This window comes from Rhyacophila brunnea, unplaced genomic scaffold (genome assembly GCF_057557595.1).
Source record: "Rhyacophila brunnea isolate RB1 unplaced genomic scaffold, BYU_Rbru_1.0 scaffold_14, whole genome shotgun sequence".
Classification (NCBI taxonomy): domain Eukaryota; kingdom Metazoa; phylum Arthropoda; class Insecta; order Trichoptera; family Rhyacophilidae; genus Rhyacophila; species Rhyacophila brunnea.
This window is the reverse complement of record NW_028232796.1, coordinates 31,601,688-31,623,043: the sequence shown is the minus strand read 5'-3', so window position 1 is coordinate 31,623,043 and position 21,356 is coordinate 31,601,688. Positions and strand designations below refer to the sequence as shown.

At 31.5% G+C, this 21,356-nt stretch overlaps 1 protein-coding gene across 1 annotated transcript; it reads right to left on the bottom strand.

The window, feature by feature from the left end:
• Positions 1–540: 540 nt before the first annotated feature.
• LOC147075862 (uncharacterized) lies at positions 541–15,720 on the bottom strand. Its single transcript, XM_085941810.1, has 4 exons — positions 15,573–15,720; positions 9,978–10,266; positions 2,968–3,140; positions 541–753 (listed from the first exon to the last, which is right to left on the bottom strand). The coding sequence occupies exons 1-4, from the start codon at positions 15,604–15,606 to the stop codon at positions 692–694; spliced, it is 558 nt and encodes a 185-aa protein (XP_085797936.1). The 5' UTR covers positions 15,607–15,720; the 3' UTR covers positions 541–691.
• Between the last annotated feature and the right edge of the window lie 5,636 nt (positions 15,721–21,356).

Genomic DNA, 21,356 nt, shown 5'->3' with positions numbered 1-21,356 from the left:
TTCAATTTTTTTTGCATAAGTTGCTCTTAAGTAATTATTTGTATTTGTGTCAAATTATTTCATAGGTACATAGTTTAAGATCATGGCCGCCAATGATAAGGCTATTATAATTATTAGATGATACAATGTGGAAAATTGTCATGTATTTTTTGTGATTTCCTTTATTTGAAGTTGGGTTTTTAATTAAATTAATGCTTCTTTGAGTTCTTCTGAGAATGACATTAATATCATAGACATAAGTCAATAATAATTGTAATAATGTAATATTGTTTATTTACCTTAAATAACCATTGTAATAATCAAAAGCACTACATGGGATTCCACGGAGTGGAGGTTGTATTAATAGATTTGCGAGAAATGGATGTTAGCCACTTATCTATCAACGCCATACTCTGAGTCCCCAAACGCACATTGAAAAATAGCATGTGAATTTGATAGAACAAAAATTACCATGACTCATAAAGATGGTGTCAGTATCTATATAGCTTAAGGTGTTACGTGCTCATATAATTTTTTTAAATTAGTTAAATAAAAAAAAAGTTTTGTAATTATAAATAGTTTTTATATTATTTTGATTATAGTCATCACAAGTATAAAATGATAAGTATCAATACATACATTTCTGTCAAATTCATGGGATGGATTTTTGTACATGAACGTTAAAATATTGTGACTATTTTTGAATAAGTATCTATGCGTCATCAGTTTCAGTAGGAAGTGGTCTGCACGTTCCAGTTCGAAGGAATTGGATAGCTGAAAAAAATAATTGACCATATCAGCTGCGAAATCATACTTTATTTATTTAATGACATAATATATTACTATGTACCGTCTTTTTAATCCATAAAGATAATGCTATCCAAAATAATTACTCTGGATCGACTATCCGATGTGGATCTTGAGCGCCTCTTAAAAGTCGGAGTATTTAATCCTTATAAGTTAATTCTTATTAATGCATGATGGCATCCCTTAATATAAGTACACATTATTGCTTTTCTAATCGGTCATATTTAATGTTTAATATTATTATAATTTACGGTTAAACCTGTGAATAAAAACTATAACTATTTTTTAAGCAAACTTTCTGCACTGCAGAGAACTGCAAGTTTTTAAATAAAATTTCATTAACACAAAAAATATAAAGAATAATACACATTGTTTCTGAAAAGCAACACTGTTCAATTAACGGTTAATAATGTTCAGGAATAGTTTCATCCATTTCATCATGATGGATTATCCAGTTTTCAATATAATAATATGAAAATGTATGAATTTGGATAGTATTACAGTATTATTATTTTACTTCATTAAAATAATATATGACTATTACTACTTGCTTCATCAGTGAATTTATCCTATAAGAGATTATTTTTATCTTGATTAACAGTTTCAACATACGCTTGAGGTTCACTAGGGATTGTCATTATATTCTCCACAAATATCACATGGATTTCTTCAATATTGAAGTCTGAATTCTTGTAATTCTCCCAAGAATATCTAACGACGGCCATCTTGTAGTGGTCTGTCTTGTTTTTCAACGTGAATGTGGATAAATGTGGAATGTATTTTTACCATCTACTAATATCATCATCATCATCATCAGCCTGAATCTATCCACTGCTGGATGAAGGCCTCTTCAAGTTGCTTCCACTTCTCTCGGTCCTGTGCATTGCGTTGCCACGTACTTCCGCAGAACTTTATCATTTCATCGATCCAGCGGCCTCTAGGTCTACCTTGTGGACGTTTTGTACTTCTTGGATACCACTGGATGACTAGATTTGTCCAACGATTGTCTCTTCTTCGAGCTATGTGTCCAGCCCATCTCCATTTAAGGCTTTTAATAAACTCTATTACATCGCAAACCCTTGTCTGCTTCCTTATCCACTCATTCCTCTTTTTGTCCTTTCGCGTTATGCCCAGCATGCACCTCTCCATACCACGTTGTGCTACTCTAAGTTTCTGGATCTCTCTTTTACTTAGGGTCCATGTTTCACACGCATATGTCATCACGGGAAGCACACACTGGTTGAACACTTTGCGCTTTAGGCACAGTGGAAGGTCACTTTTGAAGACATTATTCAGGCGGCCAAAAGCACTCCAGCCTAGCTTTACTCTGCGAACAATTTCATCAAATATACATCCATCTATAGATACTTGTTGTCCCAGATAGATGTAGCTTTTCACCTGTTCGAGCTGAGTGCCATTGATGAGGATCTCTTTTTGGCCTGCAAAGCAGTTGAACATGACTTTCGTCTTTGTTACATTTATTTTCAAACCTACTTTGTTGCTTACTTCAGCGAGTTCCTGCATTCTGCTTTGGAGGTCTTCTGAGTCTTGCGAGAAAATTACTATGTCATCGGCAAAGCGCAGATGACTCAGGTATTCTCCATTTATGGGGATCCCTTTGTCATTCCAGTCAAGTTGCCTGAATAAGTCTTCAAGGGTAGCTGTAAATAGTTTAGGTGAGATTGTATCACCTTGTCGGATCTAATATATATTTAACTAAAATGATTGAGAAATCTTCTTTGGTCAGTAGAGAAGTTAACCCAAAATATCACATTCTGTGGGTTATGCAGCTTTCAACCACACCCTTCAATTTCGTTTTCAAAATGAATACCTCCCCCTGAACCAGCTTTTGTTCACCGTGAGCTATCTTACTGGAAAGATATGACCATATAGCTTTGAGATTTTAAAAAAATACGCGTTGTTCGTGTAGCATTATAAACAGTAATATTTCAATTTTATAGGACTCTAATTACGAATGCTGTAAGCATTATTTTTGGTTAATTAATTATATGATTTTAATACTATATTGCCATGTATTTATATATCAGGGTAAACTGTAATACGGCCAACTGCATCCGTATAAATTTCCGGACATGATTTTACACATAATCTAGATATAGCTAGATGAAAATATATCACAAAGTTATATTATTATTATTATATTTATATGTGAATACTTACGCAAGCCGCATTGTCTCGCGCATTCTAGTCTACTCATATTGGTGTAAGTTTCTCGATTGGTGCCGCAGACAGGGTTGTACTCAGGTGTCACGGGACAACGACGGAGACAGTCAGGGCTTGGTGTCGCGGGAGTCGCAGCAGTTGTTACGGCGGGGGCTGCTGTGGTTGTAGGCCTAAAATATAAACAAATCATTACCTGGTTTCCAACTAAAATAACGACTAGATACAAAAAAAAATACATACAAGAAAGTAAACAAATAAAATAAAAACTATTTAAATACTGTTCTTATTCATGTCGAGTCATCATTTATAAACATTATTGTATTATTATTTTGATTTGTATTTTTTACAAGCATGAAAATCGGGGTCGATTTATAACTGTTCTAATGATCATTGAGCTTTAGTTTCTAATCCAACTTAATTATGGCTGCACCAAGGATTGTTGCCACCCCCCTCCCCCCCACATATATATATATATGTAATTGTAATGTATTGAATTAAATATTATTATCAAATTATTTATGTTATGACATATTATGTTGTTATTTTTTACTAAGACATTTATTATGAATAAAATTGCGAAGCAAGAGATTTATTACTATCAATTAAGGGCGGACATGCTCAGCGTGGGTCAAAATGGAGTTTTATTGTATTTTCAAAGCATGATCCTGGTCATTCCTTGAACGTTGTATATAATCTATTTATATAATTTTGAAGCCTTATTATCCTTTATATTTATTTTAAAAATTTGATGACTGCATAAAGTATTTTTATTACATTAAATAGTATTCTTTTAAACCTCTCGGTCTAATGTTTTAGAATAAAGTCATATTTCAGGACATAAATGTGCAGTGGTGTTAAGATTTTGTACATTTATTAATTTTACAACGCATTTATAAAACCATCAGTATAATTTATGTCGACATTATTATAGTGAAATATTTACGATAAAAAATTATATTGATAATCTCTGTGATCTCAAATTTGTCAAAAATTAGGCATTTTATTATTTAAAAAATAGGCAAGATTAACACATTCGAAGATAATTATAAAGATACTAATTATAAGCTATGTCGTTAATCATTCAAGTGTGATAAACATCCTACGAATAATGATTGCTTTATAATAATTATTGACCTAAGAATAAGGTAGTGTTTTTTGAAATACGCCAATTTTTTTTGGCATTCCCCGGTGGTTAAGCTACAACATACGGCCGTAGCCATAAATTGACAAACTATAATTGAAAGAGGGAGTAAAATGATGTTAACGCGCGTATTTGAACATGTTCCGTTTGAAAAAAAATCGGTTTTAAAAAGAATTTAAAAAAATTTTTATGTAATAAAAATACTTTATGCAGTCATCAAATGTGTAAAATAAATATAAAGGATAATAAAGCTTTAAAATTATATAAATAGATTATCTACAACGTTTAAAGTTTGTCCAGGATCATGCTTTGAAAATAGAACAAAAGCTCCATTTTGACCTACGCTGAGCATGTCCCCCCTTAAAAAATTTTATGTGCATAATATGTTTAAATATTATATACTTATATATATTATGTTTTATGGGTTAATTATTATTCGATTTATCGCCCTTTCATAATAAAATTGTCTCCTTGCAGTAGTATAAAACACACGTATGTACTTCATTCATATTTTAACAGTAGATTTAGTTTACGTAATTGAATTGAATATTTATACTTTTTATAATGAGTATTATATGTAATAAAATGTATTTTCTGTAAATTTTGCTACAGTTGGAGCGATCAAATCAATATTCACTAGATTTCTAACGATGCGGTGACGCACAAAACGACTGAACAGACTTTGATGTTTCTATCTTATCCACAATCTGATGAATTTTGTCTTCCGCAGTATAATGAAACCGATCATAAACTTAATAAAGTGTACCTAATACACAAATTCTGATTTTTTTTGACAAAATTTCAATATTTTAGTACGTTTCTGGAATACAAAATACGCACCGCGTTATTAAATGGCAAAAAAAAAATAATATAACTGTAATAAAATGACAGCAAAAGTTTTTGATACACTACCTCGATCTATTTTACTATCAAAGATATTGATTTCCTATTAAAAAAAACTCTTTATAAATTCTATTGCCTGATGCCTGTGTTTTTTTTTTGTTGTATACTGCCGCAGATGAAAAACATGTTCAATTAATTGTTTAACATATAAGCAATTTCAGAAATGTCGATGAATTGTATCGTGTCAATGAGTGTCATTTTGATCAAAGCGTATATATTTTTTATGATATTGACTGTTCAAATTGTATTAATTAATTATTCTTGCAATGTTTTCAGGTATGGACATGACGTATTGAATTTCAATCAAATTATTATTGTACATGTGCATTTGTCAATCGGCAAAAGCTCACAAACCATATTTGTATAATTTTCTCTGAAGTATTATTAAGCAAATAAGTAAACACTGCTCTTAGCCAACAGAGTAATTTATATTACATTTTTTATGATAAAATACAAACAATTACATACCAAATTTATTTATGAAGAGATATATTATATTGTGGGGTTACTGCCAAAAGTTTGTAAGTCTCAAAAACATGTCACGGAGTTATGGCCATTTTATAGTTTGACATCTTCTCTAAGAGAAATCTGAGCCCAACATTTATTGAATTTGAGTATTTTTAATATTATGAGTACGTTATATTACTATATTGTGCTAAATATTCACATCATCTAAACATTATACAAAAAGGCTATCTATTAAGAAACAGTAACACTTTACAACCAACATTTTACACATTTTAATAATATTCTCTGCGCGAGGGAAATCATTGAAAGTCTTATCGCTGTCGTCCTTTTATGAGTATATTTATTTCAGTTATTTTAGTAAAAGTTACATTAATCGGGTTATAATTCATCAATTTATAAACTATAATAGAACTAGCAAGTTATGTCTTTAACATTTATCAACTGCCAACTGCACTTTTGACCAAAAATTTGATTTTGGCAGCATTTTGTTATAAAGCATGTTTTCTATGCTCACACAAAATTATAAATAATTAAAAATTAATTAAAAATTAATTAAACTTATAAATAATTTCATCATCGTTCTTCAAACAAAACAGTCAACTGCAGATGCCAAAGTTCCAATATCGTAAATTAAACAACTCCGCTCTTTATATAAATTTTCTCTATGTATAAAAGGGAAGCTAAAATAATAGTGTATTAATTCATAGTGCAGCTTGTTTGTAGTCCAAGTGTATTTTTGGAATTTGTTAAATTTCTCTTGATAGTTAAATTATTTTGTTTTTTCTCATTCCTGAACAATTTGCCCAAATGGAGTTAGACAGTTTGCAGATTAAGTAGTCGTTATGTCATAATAACATTATATTAGAATACTTTATTTTGAAACCTGCTATCAATTATTATAAGAGTACCGTAATTGGTATTACAAACCCTTTTCTATACAGATACTCCTTAAAAATTGTACACTAATTTAATTTAAAGATGTATGTTTCGACTTACAAACTTTTCTGTGACCACGTCATATCATCAGTTACAAACTTTTATCAATAACATGACTACTTATAAAAGAACCTTCCCGTAGTCGGTTCAGGTTTTTAGACATATATTTTTACCCAAATAAACATGATTGGCAGCAACCCTACGATATTGTGTAAATCTATACTACACTTAAGGGTTGAAATGTATGTAAAAATAAACCTGTACATTAGGGATTCCAATCCCGGGATCCCGAGCTATTTTGGATACCTATGAATCCCGAGATTGATAAAAATAATCCCGAAACTTTCGGGATTGATTTTTTTATCAATTTTTATGGAAAATAAAATAAAAACGAAAATATAACAGAAAAAATACTTTTAATAACAAATAACTACATTAGAAATAAACTGAGTTTGAATGAAGTTTGATTTATACCCATGTGTAAGTTGCCGACTTATTTTATTTTTCACATAAATTAATAAAAATGAGAAAGATTGGAAAAAAACAATGCTTCGCACTATTAAAAAAGTAATTCCATCATGATCTCATACGTTTTACGGCAGTTTCACATTTGGCTGACTAATTAGATTTATGAAGCGGAAAGGCCATAAGTACGCCATGATTTGCTTTACTATTTTAAATCTCGATAACCCATTCATTAACTCTTTACTATCAGAAACAGCAATCTCATATTAAATTCACATTATTATTTATATAACAATATTATTTATTCAATTAATCTTATGTATACCCAAGATTGAACTTATACAATATTAACAATAAATGTCTTAAATAGTATAAGTTATAGGTACTAGATTTATTTTTGACCGATTTTATCAATGTTATTTGTAAATATAAAAATTTTATATTAACAATGGAAAAAAATGCCAATCCTGGGACTAGTCCCGGTATCCCGGGATTGTCAAATTATAATCCCGAAATCCCGGGATCAAAATTGTGGCTCGGGATTGGATTCCCTACTGTACATAAATGTCTTATTTGCTTCAATAGCAGTTGATTTTACCAATAATTTCAGTCACTCTAATACATATAACTGCAACCTGTCACATGTATTTATCGAAATTTCAATCGAATGTTAATATCAATTAAATATTTAATCAGTGTAATCAAAAAGCTTTTACGGTATAATCACATTATGCTATAATAGCTTATGTTGTCACTTTATAATATAATTATTATCGAAAATCCATCAACATTAATTATTGACTAGTAAGCTTAACTCCCTAGTGCAGGGGTCGGCATACCGCGGCTCACGAGCCAAATGCGGCTCTTTGCCAAATTTCCAATTCACATTTTAAAAAAGGTACGATTGTTGTCGTTTTAAATCCCCCATTGCAATAGTCGACAAATCAATTTTTTCTCTATTTCATATTGACACGAGCACTTTTCAAATAATTTAATGGATTTAACAAGCAAAGAGTTATGTAGCTCCAAATTTGTAAGTGTTGCCACCAATATTGAGGATTTGGAGAGAGAAAAATGCAATTTAATTTCACAACACAGCTAAAACACTAACAACAAATGCAAGGAAAGGAAAATTGTATGTAACTCATTTTCTGTAAAAATTATATTTATAATGTCAACAATAAAAAAACTTATATTTGCGTTAATTTTATTCGCAAAATATTCTTCACTTGATAAATAAACAATAACATTCACTGAAATAAATCATATTTATAAAAATATATGTATGGCTCTCGAAAATTCTTTTCACCGTTGTGATACTCATATTTGATAATAATATATAATAATAAATATAAGAGTTTGCCGACCCCTGCCCTAGTGTGATAATTCTCCTATCTAACATTATTATAGAGATATAGCCATGTAATAATTATATTTGACATCCGTTTTGCATTATATGCAAGAAACATAATCGGTTCCTACTTAATGGAACCGATATGTTGTAATTCAGACTCTCTCTGTTTTTCCATCGACAACACCTAACTCAAAATATGACGTTATTTGAGACACCCAATTAATTATTGGCTTCATCTAATATGGCAGGTACGCGAAGGTACTGTTTTCAGAAATAATAAGTCGGCTCTCACATCTAAACTCGCCTCGTGTGCCGGACAGCCATAAATCAAACCTTCCGAGAACGGCGATCCAGTGTTGCGTACCCTTCGAAATGATGATGATATGATAAATGAAAATATTCGAATGCCGCGATCGGCGAGCCCGTATAGGAATGACCAATATTCATAGGTGTTTGTATGCGACTTAGACTCTTCGACTCAGAGCCCGAGAAGCATGCAACTTGTCGATTACAACAGCAGATGTCTTTTTCAAACGAAACAGTCGCATTTGACCAATCTGCAGAGCTCCATTTGGCAACGTGTGTTTTATGAATAACGAGACGTCACATTGACGTATTCGACACGTTGTAGGCGAGACGAGTTTTGATATGAGAGCCGGCTAAGATAAAAGAATGACTACGCACATAGACACTCCTCTCGACTGCGACACGTCAGGTTATCGATGTGATTAGATTGTCATTTACAAAACACATGTAACTTAATACTTTGGACGCGGAAGACGCACACGGTGCGTAATGACCAGGCGGCCGATCGATGTAATTAACGTGCATTTTAAAGGGGGCAATTAAAATCTCATTATCTATTCAGCAGCGAAAGCGTTAATGGACTTGTATTGGTTCATATAGAGTAGGTACGATATTTTTGGTAGAGAAAAAATCTGCTTGTCGGACATGCACCGCAGGTAAAAATAGCTAAATTTCTCCCTTCCTTCGACTCCATTCAAACATCCGCCCGTACCGGTGCTCGTCAATACCGCCCGGACAAATCCACCTGGACAAAACCGCCCGTAAAAAATACAAAAATATATAAAACAAGGGTTTTTTTGGTTTTTCGAATTGTGTATCGATAGAAATTTACATACTTACGATATTCAGTGTAATTTGAGATTTAATCCGTTGCAGCTATTAGTAAAGTAATAACTTAAAATCATCAGCTTATAACACTACAACTAAAAACAAAACAAAAAACGAAATACGTACATAATCCGATGCAGCTGCATATCTTATACCTCAGTTCCCTAATTGAATACTTGGAATATCTACGAAATCCCTCGAGAAATGCTGATAACAAGTCATAAGGTCGACTTATATACAAATATATAACAATATATCTTTATTCGTATGTTTTGTTTATTTGTGTATCTAAAATATAATATGTCAAAATAAAAATTGTCTCATTTCTAAATTGTTCTGGCGGCAATATCTAGACAACAATGTCCAGGCGGTTTTGCTTCGGGCGCTTTTATCGGCACCTCGCAAAACCCGTGTTGCAAAAAAATACGTAATAAGTAATACAAAACACAAATCAATTAGAATTTAAATTCAAATTTTATTAAACAGTCGGTACCTAGTATTGATTGTATATTTATTATCATTTTAAATCGAGTGCCCCGGAATTCATTCTCTGGGGGATTTTTGTGTGTAGCGCGTAAAGAAGTTTCACTTTAAAAGTTAGCTTACCGTCCATTTCCTCCATTTGGTCTGTTACCCCCGTTTGGTCTATTGTCCCCGTTTGGCCTGTTACCACCATTTGGCCTGTTATTCCCCCATTGATTTTGTGGATTCCATCCGTTTTGTCCATTACCCCAGCCATTATTACCAGGACGCCCTCCATCGTTGTTGTTCCACCCACCGAATCTGTTCTCAGTGTCTGTTTCCCCTGTCCCTTGCTCTGCGTCTGGGAATTCCACTTGGCGAATCGCTCGCCTCGGCAATTGGAAAGATGGAGCAATTTGGCACACAACAATCACTGGGAAAAAAAATACAGTATTTTTATTACATTATAATTATTTGTCTTGATTTATTTATCTGCCTGTCCATAACGCAATGCAGCAAGCACACATGCAGACACTCACACACACACACCTTCTCTGTCTGCCAAAGATATACACAGCTAACAATAAGCTATCTCTCTCTGACGCATGTAAATATAGATGCAAAAGAGCTTGCGTCTTTGTTGCGCTATAGCATTAAAAGAACACCCACATTGCATCCCTCTCATCGCTTAGTCATGTGTCGCTTACATACTTCTTATCGCATTCACTATATTTTCCTTATTTTTATAAATTAAAAAATAACTATTTTAAAACAAAACTAATCATACTCACGTAATATACACCGGTTGTATCAAAATAGACACCTACCAATCTACATTGGTATTCAAATTGACGAGATATAAAAAATAGTATGAGCATTGTTACCTAAATAGTAGGATTGAGAAACTCGACAATAATTTGGGCCTGGTACTTTTTCTAGTACTCTAGTAAGATTATATTATTGTACATGTGTCAATGAGAAATGAGACCAGTCTCAGGAAATAAAAACTAGAATTGAGATCGCAAGGAGCGCCTTTCTCAAAATGAGATGCCTCCTTAGCAATCGAGATCTTAACTTAGGTTTGAGACTGCGTATGGTACGTTGTTATGTTCTGTCAATTCTTTTCTATGGTATGGAAGTATGGACGCTAAACCAAGAGATGTCACGGACACTTGAAGCTTTCAATATGTAGCTGTATAGGCGCATCCTCAAAATTCCTTGGACTGACCGGGTGACAAATATTGAAGTTCTCAATCGAATGGGGAAAGACCGAGAAGTTCTACGTAGTATCAAAACCAGGAAACTACAGTACCTCGGCCACATTATGAGAGGACAAAAATACAGCATTCCACAACTTGTCATTCAAGGAAAGATCAATGTGAAGCGTAGCAGAGGACGGCGCAGCATTTAGTGGCTTAAGAGCCTCCGTGATTGGTACGAGTGCAGCTCTACTGAACTGTTCCGGGTAGCAGACGACAAAGATAAGATCGCCTTGATGGTGGCCGACCTCCGCTAGGGGATGGCACAATAAGAAGAAGAAGTAAAATTAATTGGTTACATAATTATGTCAGTTAGATCTCTTAACGTTGCTTACCATAATCCTAAAAATATTATGTTGTCTAACTTGGACATGGCCAACTTCAAAAAAAAATTATAAAGAAAAACTCAATGTATCATTCGGCGTGAAACTATTAAAAACTATCGTCAAACTATTTTCCTACTGCGTAAAGAGTCTACTACGCGACGATAAGGGAAAACTATGTATCATTCTAAAGCGCGGGGATCCACATATTCTCTTTCTCTTACTCCTGCAGCAGGTCGTGAGTGATGCAATACGAATCAAGTGACACAATGAGGTCACATGGGCTTCTCATGTGTAACTTGTAAACGACTTCCTCGTAAGCTAGTAAAGCAAATAAAAATTATGAAGATTTAATGCTTAAATTTATTATATTATTAGGTATATTAATAATATTACAACTGAATGTACATGGACACATACGTTGGACCTTCCTGGACTAATCTAAACATTTAAATTAATAACAGGATAAATTTTGTTTGTTTTAAGTCAACTTAATCACTTGCTTATTATGTAATTATTTTATTAAACTGGTCATATTATTCTCTAATTTAAATGTGGACAAATAACTTTTAATTTAAATAATAAACACAATTAATACTAATAATTATTTAGGCTTTTGATTTCAAAATCAGCTACTTCCGCGAACCGTCATTTCACGATAATTACAATTACAAAAACTACCACACACACATCAAACTGCAAATTTATTTTCCGCGTGTCAGTAAACAATTAAATAAAGCAAATGTAACACATTACAATTAATAGAAAACTTTGCTTACAAAAATATAAAAAATACGGTCAATGAATGTAACCAACATTGCAAGCGAGCTTCTGTTTATTATTACAATAATTCTGTAGTTTCGGGGTAAAAGTGTTTAAGTCAGTTTAGTTGCAGCTGAAATAATCGCTTTTTAAATTAATAACAGTTTTCAAAATACTATCAGTGTATCTTTTTTTATTTTTTTTACATTATTTATTTACATATTTACAAGTTTTTGATATTGTGTTAAATGTTTTGAATAAATAATTTTACTTAGCTTAAAAATGATTTTCTCAATTTAAGCTTAAAATATTAAAATATCTATTTATTTTGCATACGTGTGACAAAATCTATGATACATAAAAAACAAGCACATTTTTTGGACACATTGGCATTAAGATCTTTATTTCGTAAAAACGCGACTTAAAACATTTACCCTGCAACCACAGAATTTATTTGCAAAGGGATGATTTTTATGAACCAACACGTCAAAAAACTTATTTTTTATGTACAGATAATTAACTTGGAACTCAACAATTTCAATTATTATTTGTGATATAAAAATACATTGATATTTGCATGTGATATTATTAAAAATATTTTTAATATATCCTATTAATTATTGATAAAACCCAAGGTTTCCGGGACTTTTATACATATATTTAAACATAGTTAGGGATTTTTTGTATTATATGTCGATAATACTTATAAGTCGAGGTATTATTGTAATTTAAGGCGATTGACCAAAGTACAGTTTGATTGTATTTAAAATTGGCGCATTTTAAGCAAGATTATAAATGTCTCGATTCCAGCCTAGCCCAACTTAACCTAACGTAACCTAAAGTGACTAAGGTCACCAATCACCATTCACGTATGTTAAAAAATAGCCGATCTAAAAATGTAACTTCCCGAAGATTTTTTTGGCCCGAGAGGGCATGCTGTGATCACAGGTCAATAAGTTAATAAAATCAATTTCATACCTTGTATATTTACCATATAAACCTGATTTTATGTAAATTAGTTTCAAAATAAACATGTTCGCTCGAACCAGACGGTAAATCAAGTGTCCATTGTCAATTATTACTTACCCCTCAAATCTAAACTATGCCCAGTTTCCTACCATTTCCCATAAAGTACCATAAACCCACGTATCACAATGGGTTATACCTACTTCTAAAACTTTAGGTATTATTTTTTAATTAAATTTTAATTTCAAATGATAATAATCTCTTCAAAAACCTTAAAACTTTTAAGAATTCATTATAAATATACTTTACAATAATTATATACATTGTATCAGATTTTTTTTATTCGAATATAAACATATATGACACTAATAATAATAATTAAATACATCAAATTTGAAATTGACTATACTTTTGAAATAAATAATCTTGGGAAAGGTCATAATGTGATAAACTGATTTTTTTAAACAAAATTCTTTTGTGTAGACAATAATTATATTCATATATTAGCAAATTTTAAAAAAAATATGTTGTTTATGTGCGTATAAATAACAAGATAATGTTTTTGCTACTACTCTAAAATAATAGGTATAATATTATATTGTCACTGATTATTTCAACATAATTATTACAAAATTCACTACAATAAGAATTATTTAAGGCTATACCTCAGTTGAGGCATGGTCTAAAAAGATCGTGGCTAGGCGATGCGCGGATTGCGGGTCGCGGATGCAAATGACGCATGCCGAACGAAACATAATTTGTCATATAAATCCAACATGCGTCCATTTAATTTTCTGTTTATAGCACTTCAAATCACTTCTTTCAGACACGTTTAAAGCGTCATAGAAAGCGGCCGTGCATATCCACGGTTGTGCATATATGACGGGTGGTGGTGGGCACTTTAACGTAATGTTCTATTAGTAACAATAATAATATATTCATTGACATGTTTTCTTTTTCGAGTACATGGGTAACGTTTTTAGCCATCTTTACACGATTTAAGAATTAATAACCCCGTCGCCATCACGAAACAAATTGACGTATTCACACCTCGACGTTCGCTCTCCGAATGCCAGCGAGTCCAAAATTTCGTCGCGCCTATAGTTGAAAATTATTTTCCGTTTCACTGAAGTATTTTGATAATGAATGCACCATCCTTTGTTAGTATTAAATTATTAAATTGTTTTATTTCGTAATAAATTATTAATCTGATATGCCGGCTTCAATAAAAATTTTATTATTACACCAATAATAATAAAATTATAGCAAGAATTAATTCAAGCTATTATGCAGTATTATAATAATTACTTTATAATGACATTAGCTCGAAATAAATAATTCATGCAAGAAAAACATTTTGCATAGTAAGTACCAATTAATGGTTTTAACTAACTTACCTGGTGAATTATATTATTAGCAATTTTTAATTATACATGGATGTAAATTGATTCGGAAAACGTATTCTATAAACGTGCCAAAACCACTTACTAAATAGGACAACATACTCAACCTGAATAATCAGAGAGCAAACATGTCAAAAACTTGATTTGTCATACAACTTTAAGTTTTAAATTCATGTCAAAAAATGCTCAATGTTTTATCTGAAGGGCAACAACTTTAATACGGCTTCTTTTTAATACTATAAGGTTATATCAAGTCTCTTTAGACATTGTATAATATGCAATATCTTCAAAATATATTGCATACTTGGTCATGTAGATAAAAATATGTGATTTTTATAATAGCTCAAATCACACTACCGAGTGAAAAAATGCCGACAACTATTTTTATAAATGATAGGTCTAGTTTCTATAATTATTATGCCCGGTCATCTAATAATATATTTTCGCCAACGATGAAGGTGTGAAAAAATCATGAATATGACTCAATCCAACGTTTATTGTGTAATAATGTGTACTTAGTTTAAAACAACTACCTAAAGGGTACCCTGGCATAATAGTTAAAAAAACATTTTGGAATGTTTAAAAAAACTTTGAAAATTGTGATTATAAAAAATAGCATTACATATTGACCTTGCTAGTATTTATAAAAAATAAACCACTTCTCCATAATAAGGAATATTTCTTAAAATAAATCTATTAAATACGAAATTTAAACACAAATTCTAATCAATAGAAACCGCACATATGTTATTATTTCCTTAATTATTAATGCCACCAACTCTGTAAGTGACTTTCAATTATTTTACTTACGTAAAACACAATTAAAAATACTTAAATATGTGATATTAAAAATTGGAATTAACTTTGCAGCAATTACTATAAATCTTTATTTTAAGCAGATAACTAAATATTTTATATATTATTATAATATAGTAATATAATAATGTATTTGCTATACATATTAGGAAGACAATAATTTATTTAATAATGTATAATACTTAATAATATAAAATATTTTAAACTTACGGGATATAACTAAAAACACAAGAAACTTTGCCATTTTGAATTTGTTCTGTTCGAAACCACTTAATTCTTAAAATCAAACAGGTAAATAAATTATCACTGCAAACAAACCGGCTATTCGTCTGACCACTGATGAGTACGACGATGTTCTGTTAATATTTCTTATTTGACCGGTGAGTATGTTTATTTATTACGTTAATCGAGAATTCCCCAAGAAACGTCGTAGCCGTTTGCTTCAATCTTTCAATGGCAAATAATATCAGCTGATTGGTTGGTAATATGTATGAAATTTGTTACTTTTATTTCATCAGTTATATACTCCTATTTTGTTATTATTACATTGTGATGAGGTGTTTAAAAATATTATAATATGTTTACTAAATAATGTTACATTCTTAAATCTCTTGAATAAAATTCTTCGTCAAATAAAAAAAATAGTTTAACATGTAAATACCCACATCGACTAATGCATCACAATATTGTAAAAATAATACTACGAGTATAAGGTTAATTAAGAACTAGTGATGTTTGAACGCTTTTCGTTTTCAGAGATTTCAGATAAATAATTCGATGGTGGACCAGACTCGGCGAATGAAAAGGGTGACAAGACAACAACCCCTGGATAAATACCTTCAGGCCACCAACTTCCCATTAAAAACCTCCCGAAAAATAAACCGCGGAAATAAACCTCCTTATATAAAAACAATTACTCCCCACTAGGGATTCCAATCCCGGGATCTCGAGCTGTTTTCGACATCTATGAATCCCGGGATTGATAAAAATAATCCTGAAACTTTCGGGATTGATTTTTTTATCAATTTTATGGAAAATAAAATAAAAACGAAAATATAACAGAAAAAATACTTTTAATAACAAATAACTACAATAAAAATAAACTGAATGAAGTTTGATTTATACCCATCGCAAGTTGCCGGTTCATTTTATTTTTTCACATAAATTAATAAAAATGTGAAAGATTGGTAAAAACAATGCTTCGCACTATTAACAAAGTAATTCCACCATGATCTCATACGTTTTGCGGCAGTTTCATATTTGGCTGACTTATTAGATTTATGAAGCGGAAAGGCCATAAGTACACCATGATTTGCTTTACTATTTTAAATTTCTCTAATACATTCATTAAGTCTTCACTATCAGAAACATCAATCTCATATTAAATTCACATTATTATTTATGTTACAATATTATTTATTCAATTAATCTTATGTATTTCCAAGATTGAAAGTATACAATATTAACAATAAATGTCTTAAATAGTATAAGTTATACTAGATTTATTTTTGACCAATTTTATCAATGTTATTTGTAAATATAAAAATTTTATATTAACAATGGATAAAAATGCCAATCCCGGGACCAGTCCCAGAATCCTGGGTTTGTCAAATTGTAATCCCGAAATCCCGGGATCAGAATTTTGGCTCGGTATTGGATTCCCTACTCCCCACATTTGAAATGTCCGTAAGTAGATTAAATTAAATATGTTAAAAAATAATTAACATGTTAATAAAATGGGAAAAATTTGTATATAAAATTAAGAAGTAGATAGTGATATTAAATAATACATTACCAGTTTAATATTTTATATTTAAGAAATAAATTTCTCTCCTTCTTTCTACCTTTAAAATGTAGTATAATTTTAAATGTGTATCTATATTTTTATGTCAAATGTATTTTTATTTTGTCTGATAAACTTTTATAAAACCAAACACCAACCAAAACCAACAAATACATAAGTTAATATATTTTTTATCGTAAATATTTCACCATAATAATGTCAACATAAATTTTACTAGTGGTTTTATAAATGCGTTTAAAAATTAATAAATCTAAAAAATCTTAACACCACTGCACATGGATGTACTGAAGTATGACTATATTCTAAAACATTAGATCGAGGGGTTAAAAGAATACTATTTTATGTAATAAAAATACTTTATGCAGTTATTAAATGTTTAAAATAAATGTAAAGGATAATAAGGCTTCAAAAAATACCATAAAAGCTCCATTTCAACCTTTGTTGGACACGTATTTTTTATTTATGTTAATCACTATGTTCCATTTAGATTAACTTTAAAGTTTTAATACCAACTACTTAATTCTTAATTATTCATGTCCGCTTTAAAATAACAACAAAGGATAATAATGCTTCATAATTATATAAATAGATTATCTACAACGTTTAAGGAATTTTCAGGCTAATGCTTTGAAAATACCAAAAAATCTTCATTTTGACCTACGTTGGCCATGTGAGCCGATCTATTTAAGCCAGTGTTTCTAAAAGTGAGCGATACCACTCGCCGGAGAGTGCTTTTGGAGCGGTCCAATAGGGTAGAATAGGGCCATGGTAGAAATCGGTCGTCGAGAGTCGTGCATATAAATAAAGAGGGGGTAGAAAATTTAAAAAAACCTTTTAATATTTTATGCGTTATGTAAAATATAGTTAATTTCAAAGTGATTTCTTCATTTTCTAAATAAATACAAAATATGCAAATAATACCGAAATAGTTACGCCAACAAGAGGTCTTAACAAGTAAGTGTTGAAATTACCATAATCCTATTTACCAACAGTAGAAGTTTTTATAATAATTATTTGTTTGTATAATAATGTCAATGTTTGAAGTCTCTATACTTATAGGTACTGATTGCAATCAGCGATTTGACGATATTCTTAAAAATTAACATTTCTGATTAAGAAAATGGACCACTTATCAAGTTGAAATTAAAAGTTGGCTACCAAAGCTCTGGCTGCAAAGGCTTTCTCTTGGATTACTTCATCATGTGTAGTAGAAAAAAATACAAAAGTTTATTTTTGTGTGATAGTCCACTATGAATTATTTCCAAGTTTTAAAAACAACTCATGAATTGCACCACGATTATTCCTCACCATACACTTTGCTACCTATTTGTCATTTTTAATTTTTGTCAAAAAGCTAATACAGTATTTTCCAGACACGGTTACCTGTAACTATTTCCTGTTCCCAAAGGTTAAAATAACCGTAGAAAGGTAAGTTTTTGCGTCCATAGATGAGATAAAATTAAAATCGTTGAAGTAACTGAAGGATAATAATGAAAAGTGGGTTTCAGACGTGTTTTAAGGGTGAGAAAATATACTCAATAGAGACCACTTTGTAGAGTTATATAAACTGGCTCTCACTCAAAACTCATCTCGCCTGTAACATGAAGCGCCTAGTTTCAAAAGCCCCTAAAACGGTTTTTGAAAATTTTTGAGTTGGATATGGATTTAGATGGATATTTTTGTTACCCATATGATCGCCAAAGATTGAACTTTAAAAAACGCAAAAAAACTGTCAATACATATGATCAAAAATTAGGCTAAAATTCAAAACCCGCTAAAATGGTTGGGTGTGCTTTTCAAATACCCCTAAAATGGAAAGCCAAAATAATATAATAATAAATAAAAAAATAAATACATAAAGTTTACTGATTTTATAGATATGATTTTTTCTCATTTTTCTCAAAACTAACTAAATTCGTTTTAGGAGCTTTTGAAACTAGGCGCTTCACATGTTGAATACGTCGATGTAACGTCATCGTTATTCACAAAATACACGTTGCCAAATATAGCTCCGCAGATTGGTCGAATGCGACTTTTTAGTTTTGAAAAAAACATTTACTAATGCAATTGACAAGTTGCATGCATCTCGAGCTGCGAGTTGAAGACGCCAGGACGCATACGAACACCTACGAATTTGTCATACCTATACCGGTTCGCCGCACAGAAATATCTATACGTTTCGAAGGTTACGTACGACTGTCGGTAGGTAGATGTGCACGGTCTTCATATGCAACACCGTATCGACGTTGTTGGAAGGTTTAATTTATGGCTATGCGGCAGACGAGGCGGGTTTAGACGTGAGAGCCGACTAATTATCAACATTGAAAATTAATGATTATTTTTTTTAATTCACTTTATAATTAAACCGGAAACACTTTGGTCAAACTTCGTTTAGCTATATACGTATTCAATCATTTTTAAAACGTTTTAGCCAATGACCGCAATATCCTCAGGATGTTTTAAATTATCAAGACAATGTTATATAAAATGACAGGAAGCCATATAATTTACCTACCTGTTGATAAAATATTCCTATCTAACCATTGCAACTATTTTTTTATCGCAGCATTTGCCTATTACTGTGGTAATGCATTGCGGTGTATATACGGGTCAACATAACTATAACCTAATAAAAGGAAACACCAGTAAAATAGAAAAAATTAAAATGTTTCGAGACAATAATTTTAATAACAAAGAAACAAAAAGGCGATAAGTATTTTCAATCGTTCCAATGATATCTCCTCATTAAAGATCGTATTTATGATTATTATTAACTGTCGAACAGTCTTTTTAACGTCCCTGTTCCTCTCGGCATGTTATGCAACGCAAGATCTGTGTCAGTGAAAAACTCGCGGCACTCATGAATTAGTGCGACTATCTGAAATATCAGATGTTTGCTTTAAGCCGGCTCTCACATCTTAACTCGCCTCCTCTGCCACACAGCCATAAATCAAAAATTCTAGAAACGTCGTTTCGATGTTGCATAATATGAAGACCGTGCACATCTACCTAGCGACAGTCGCGCATAACCTCTCGAAACGTATATATATTTGGATGCAGTGACCGGCGAGCCGGTATAGTAAGGATTAATTCGTTGTTGTGCGTATGCGTTTTGGCGTCTTCGACTCGCAGCCTGAGACGCATACGCATAGCAGCATTAAATGTTTATCTTTTTTAAAAAGTCGCATTCAACCAATCTGCGGCGCTCCATTTGGCAACGTGTGTTTTCTGAATAACGATGACGTCATATCGTTGTATTCGACACGTTACAGACAAGACAAGTTTTTATGTGCGAGTTGGTTAATTATCTAACGCTGCAGCTCTAAAAGACAAGACAACGTGACACAAACGGACACTGGCCATCCTAATAATTATGATCGTTAATCCACGTGAATTCGATAACCACTTGTGGATGCCACAATAATGTAATACGGTGTGTACATAGTAATTATTTTGAATTATTTTTTCGTTGATTCTGAGAACCATTCTTAGGTCATGTAAATAAAATATAACGTCACGCTGTGTAAATACCAAAAACAAACATTCAAGGCGGGTTCTCTGTATAATAGAATAGTTTGTTTATTTACCTGTTTACATGGCATGTATAATTATTAATTAATAGTATATTATATAGCTGTCATTGAATTTGCCAGATATAACCCTGGGCCATGGCATGATTGCAAGCGCGTTTGACATTCATACTAACCTCAGAATCACATAACCAACGGCAATGTTTTAAAGACTATATAAATAAGGATACATTAATAGTTATTTCAAACATAGCATATAATAAATTATATTATTTCTCTCCACTGTCGAAATAAAAATAAAAATAAAAATACAATATTTTGAATAGATTATAGATCGAGACAAATATGTAAGTAATCAGAATCCTTACGTGAATTGAGATTGAAACCGGATGCACCGGTTTAAATCCCGTCTCTAATTCTATTTTCAATATATTATATTATTGTAAATGTACGCATCATTGGTTCCAAACAATACAATATACAACAAAATATCGGAACGAGGCAACATTATAATTAGACAGGGGCACCACATCATTTTGTGTTATGTATAGGGCATGTCGATATAACTATAATTATGTGTGAGTTTTGGCCTCGAGGCCTATCCAAAGCCTTATTCCCTTCAGTCTATGATGCTTAAGATCTTAAAATCGACCCCGACTC